Source organism: Choristoneura fumiferana, chromosome 21 (genome assembly GCF_025370935.1).
Source record: "Choristoneura fumiferana chromosome 21, NRCan_CFum_1, whole genome shotgun sequence".
Lineage (NCBI taxonomy): Eukaryota > Metazoa > Arthropoda > Insecta > Lepidoptera > Tortricidae > Choristoneura > Choristoneura fumiferana.
In genome coordinates, this window is record NC_133492.1 from 13224930 (window position 1) to 13230496 (window position 5567).

Genomic DNA, 5567 nt, shown 5'->3' on the forward strand with positions numbered 1-5567 from the left:
TGACAGCTCGAGTATTTTTCGTACTCGTATTTTGTACTTGGGAACGTTTCCCACATATTCCAGAATTTTGAAACTGTAGGGACAAAAATGGTGTCTAAATTAATTTTACATTTTTTTTAACAGAAAACGCTAAGCGTTCTGATGTATACCACGTACACTATCGAATATTTAATGATCTTAAAAGCCAAGAATCCATTATTTGATTTATGCTACAGATTGTACAGGATTATATGAAAAAAAAACATTCGCAACGGGTTGACTGTCGTTTTTAAAGGGAGCTATTAGAAAGTCTGGGTATAAAGTCCGGTTTACAATTAATTTTTGGTGTGTTGTGATGCTCTCTGTCTCTCTCTATGCTTGTGATATGGGACACAACACAAACCGTCACAACACCATCAAGTGAGATTGAGGCCAAACGTAAGCCTATTTTATTTATATATATAATGCATCAGATAAATAAATAAGAATGCAACCATAGAAGTAAAATGTATGCGACCGATACCGTTCTGAGGGCTTCTGAGAACCTTTTATTTTACATGCTATAGTTGTATTTTTTAATTTTATTGATTTTTATTTAAGTATATAAATTAAAAATGAGTAAAAAATATTTAGAAACTTTTTTGTTTGTAGCTGTTGACACCTGATTACCTTGGTCTTGACGAAGATTTTACTTTATGCACTAGAGCATAAAAAGTTTTTTTATATCGCCTAGATCCAGTATAAATACCAACTTTACGAGCATATGAAGTGAAAAACTCTTTACAATAAAGTTCAACAGGCAAAGCCTATTACGAAAAAATATCGGCGAGTCTTCTCATGACCACGACCACCTGCAATGCGGTCGAAACGTCAAGGTAAATTCTTAGCGTGTTATGTCCCATTTGATATTTAACTATGAGTGAAAATCACGAAAGATTAAAACATGAAAAAAGGCGTTTTATTTCTTGTCTTTTATTAAACATCAATTACAATTTCTTTTAGAGCTTTAGTAGATGGCGCAAGTGTCTCGTTTAAATCTAAAGAACTTGCCGCTGATCCTGCCTGCGCTCCAGAGAGCAACAAGCTGATTGCTCCTTCTAGTTCACTCACACTTTTGCACACCTCAATCTCATCATTCACTTTTTTAGCTATGTTTTCATATAAAAATTGATTATCTTTCGATAACTGGTGGATTTGATTGCCAAACACATCTACAATGACATTCAAAACATCAATAATGGTCCTGTTAAACTTTGCGTCGCCTAAATGTTTCCGTGTAAATATAAATAACATTCTGATTTGGTAATCATCCAGACCTGACATTGCCGGGTGCAATACATTTCTTTTAAGCAATTCTTGTAGCAAAGCTGCAGCTCTAATTGGATACTTTTCAGAATTTTTCAATGCATTAGAAAGTGCCCTTGTGTATTCTAACTTTCTTAAGCATTTATCCATTTTCGGCTCTTTGGCAATCCGAGTTTTAGTTACTGTTATGTCCACATTAGCATTGGGAACTACATCAGCTGCAAATTTGTAGATGCCCTTTTTCTCTACAGTCTTTTTAGTTTTGGAATGTTCCCGTTTGCTGATAGATATGACACCATCTACCATTCCAACTGCAAGAATATCATCGTTATCTGATATAGCCATACTAAGAATAGCATTAGGGAAATCTATGTTGTGAACAACATTGAATGTAGAAATGTCATAGATCTTGAGATGTCTATCCAAGGAAGCAGAGATCAGTCTGCTGTTGTTGCTGGAAAGTCGCAATGATGTAACAGTTTTGTGGTGCTGTGAAATACAAGATAGTAGCTTCCCTCCATTGAAAATGTCCCATACTTTGACTTCTGTGCCTCCAGCACTTATGAAAATACCACCTGATGGCAGGAAGAGTGTGGACTCCACTGGTTCTCCATGGTTTACCGTAAGTACAGTCTCATTTGACCTGCAGTCATACAGTTTGAGTGTATTGTCATAGCCACCTGATAGGATGATTTCTGGAGAGATGGGGCTTGTGGCTCCTGCTCGAACATAGTCTGTGTGTTCTGAGAAACTAGCAATTCTTGCTTCGGTGGCTATGTCCCATATCCCAACTGATTTGTCATCTGAACAACTAAGGACTTTTGTTTGGTCTTTTGTAAAGTAAGTCCTGTGGACCTGAAAGTATAAAACAAATATTTGTTTAAAAGTACATTTCTGATTTTTTTGAAATACAATAAGCATTACTTCCCCCAAATTCAAAATTGTATAAAAAAACAGTCCTCATTTGGTGTAATCTATCTATATTAACATTGGCAAAATTCATCTTGCTAAAAGAGTGCCAGACAGTCACAAAAAAAAGTTTTTTTTAAACTTTGTTGATGGCCAGTAACTTACCGGTCCAGTATGTCCTGTGAATACCCTGAGTACATTCTTAGACTGGACATCAAACAGTTTCACAACAGCTTCCTCACTCCCAGCCACAAGCAAGCGGCCATCACGTCTGAACGAAGCACCATAGGCTCCTTGCACAAATTGGGAAAGGTTTTTAGCAACTACCTTAGTTATTGGGTCATATATCTGAAAACATAAATAAAAGAAGTTAGTAAAGTATGTTAATACGTTATAATAATAATAATAATAAATTCATTTATTTCGGGCAACTTGGCCCATACAATAAATACCTTACAGACTAACATACATATTTATAATCAAAAATATTTAAAACTAATTTGGTGACAAAACGGCGTGACCCCGTTGAGTCACCGTCCCCGACGTCGCATTCATCTGTTATATCACACAGTAAAAGAATAACACTCACTTGAACTCTCACGGAGCATGTTGCGGCAAAATAGTAGGGCTCCACAGGGCAAAAATCCAAGTAATCGATAGCCCCGTATTCTTTGACGAGAACTGGCAACTAAAACACCATGTACAATAAAATTAGTGTTGTTGATACCCACAGTTAAATTAAGTAATGACACAACCTATAACAAACTTACTCCAAGTTTCTTCCAGTAAAGAGAATCCTGTGTTACTGCTGATGTAGATGACAAGAATAAAGACTTATTTGTTTTCTTAAAAGGAAAGGAAACTTTAGCCATATTGACAGATTTTCATAGCAACAACAGGTGTATGATTGATTTGTGTAACTTGCATACACAGACTACTCAGAGAACTAATGTTTTGCATAGGTAGGATAGATTCCCAATAATTTCCATGCAGTTATAACCTAACAAATCATCTGTCACATCTCTTATAGTCTGTGATCTGTCATAACAAAAGAACGAACGAGCGAGTCGAGACTAGTAAATTGACATCTCCAAATTAATGGTAAGAACGTGGTAAGAACCGCTTATTGATGGCAATGAACGTCGTTGTTAGTTTGGCCAATACGCACTTCGTTACACAGCAGGGCTACTACGAAACTCGAAACTCGAAGTTCGTGTCGTGCGGTCCCTCTAACACTTATACTATTTAATACGAGAGCGAAAGTGACGGTGCGATACGAACTTCGAGTTTTGAGTTTCGTAGTAGCCCTGCAGCTTCGTTATAGTTTGGACCGGAAATAAATAGGGACTGGATTCTAGGATTTTGGCCTCAAAGCCATCTAAGCTATTTGAGCTACTCTCTAAAACTGCTACTTAGAAACCGTTAGCAGCTACCGTCACTGTCAAGTCAAGATTAGTGTCATTTCATTTTATACATCTGTGTGACCCGATATTGGGTTAAGATTTTAATTTAGAAAAAAATCACTCATGAATAGTGAATAATATTGTGTAATCGATAATATGATTAGTATCATAGCTGTATTTTAAACACACCATTTCTTATAAGTGACATTGTGGCATTTAGTTAGTGAAAATGTTCAAGTTGTTAAGTCGCCACGGGCGCCGTAGCGCTACTTTGAATTTGTTTTGCGATAAATTTGAGGTTAAAAAAGCGAAGGTTTACTATGTGTACGCATCAGCTGGATCTGTGCGGTTTTCCTCTTCGGGCAGCGATACAATTAAGCCAATTTCTGTCGTTGACGCGATACCAGAGCCTCCTCCGGTACCTGAATTGTCGGGCGGATTAGCCGATGCTGTTCAATCTCTATCGGCTAATGGAGAACCTACATTTGCCAGTTTGGGACTTGGTGGTTGGAGCCCTGTTGGCATGGTGCAGCAATGCTTAGAATTCCTCCATGTCTCACTTGACATACCATGGTGGGGTGCTATTTTAATAGGCACTGTCGTCGTCAGAGTCACCATGTTCCCATTAGTTATCATGTCACAACGGAACACAGCAGTCATGAACAACAATCTGCCAGAAATACAAACTTTGCAACTTAAGATGACCCAAGCGCGCCAGTCTGGCAATCAACTAGAGGCAGCTCGGTATGCTCAAGAAATGATGATGTTTATGAAGGAGAAAGGTTTGAACCCTCTGAAAAATATGTTGGTGCCGCTGGCACAGGCACCCTTCTTCATTTCTTTCTTCATGGGGCTGAGAGGGATGGCCAACTGTCCTGTTGAGAGCATGACATATGGCGGTTTAGGCTGGTTCATGGATTTGACAGTCCCAGATCAGTTCTTTCTGCTTCCCTTAATAACTAGTGCCACATTGTGGGCGACTATCGAATTGGGAGTAGATGGGGGTCGCCTAGAAGCATCAAACATGGTTATGATGAGATATTTCTTACGAGCCATACCACTTGTCATGATCCCGTTCACCATCAACTTCCCAGGGGCTATTCTCTGTTACTGGTGTTCCAGTAATTTCATCTCACTCATCCAAGTTGGTGTTCTCAAAATACCAGCAGTTAGAGACTACCTCAAGATTCCTAAACTGATTAAGCATACACCTGATAACTTGCCAATTAAGAAAAAAGGTTTTGTTGAGGGTGCCAAGGATTCTTGGACAAATATGAAAATCTCGAAGGAACTGGCAGATAGACAGAGGATAGATGAACTGATCTTCACAAAGGCTGGGAAAGGACCCCTGCAGAAAACATACAAATTTGATCCCACAAAGTTGTCAAATGTTCAAGCGAAACCAAAATGATTTTTGTCGTTTAGTTTGTAGATTATCTTAGTAATAAATGTTGACTTATAATTATAAATTAATTGTTTTTGTTCACCTATTAAAAGAGGAAATATAATGCTATAACAGTTAACCTGTCCTCTCCCAGAGGCACAAATTTGTGCCCAAATTCCTTTGATCCTGTTATCCTGGGAGATGACAGATTAATAAATGTTTTTGGACACAAAGCAACAAATTGTACTGTTCATAAATTACTTATCTTGGGTAAAGTCTCCCTATTGAGCTATTAATTATAAATGGATCTGTATTTACAAATGGATCACTGATATTCCCTTAGTTGACTAATTGTAATTTAATTATCTTTACGAAGTCATATCTAATGCTTATCTCCCTTTTAAATGGTAGTTGATTAGTAACGACATCTATATAATAGAGTTGACTTTATAAATTGTCAACTACTTTGAACATATACGGACAGATGGCGTTAGTAGTCTAAACTTACTTGCTGTTCCCCTTCTTATACACGTCGCTTTTTAACCCCCGACGCTTTTTACACCCCCAAGGGGTGTTAGAAGTTTGAC

At 37.7% G+C, this 5567-nt stretch overlaps 2 protein-coding genes across 2 annotated transcripts; one reads left to right on the plus strand and one right to left on the minus strand.

Annotated features, from left to right (window-relative positions):
- Positions 1-915: 915 nt before the first annotated feature.
- On the minus strand, positions 916-3214 carry LOC141439770 (U3 small nucleolar RNA-associated protein 15 homolog; the record flags this gene model as incomplete). Its single annotated transcript, XM_074104145.1, is given in 4 exon segments — positions 916-2139; positions 2359-2541; positions 2783-2881; positions 2964-3214. Coding segments are annotated over 4 exon segments (1569 nt in total). The 3' UTR covers positions 916-954.
- Positions 3215-3644: 430 nt separating this feature from the next.
- OXA1L (OXA1L mitochondrial inner membrane protein) lies at positions 3645-5065 on the plus strand. Its single transcript, XM_074104146.1, has one exon. The coding sequence runs from the start codon at positions 3826-3828 to the stop codon at positions 5005-5007; it is 1182 nt and encodes a 393-aa protein (XP_073960247.1). The 5' UTR covers positions 3645-3825; the 3' UTR covers positions 5008-5065.
- The last annotated feature ends 502 nt before the right edge of the window (positions 5066-5567 follow it).

Excerpts from the sequence above, each read along its gene's own strand:
- OXA1L (XM_074104146.1), top strand. The coding sequence starts at position 3,826 with ATGTTCAAGTTGTTAAGTCGCCACGGGCGCCGTAGCGCTACTTTGAAT.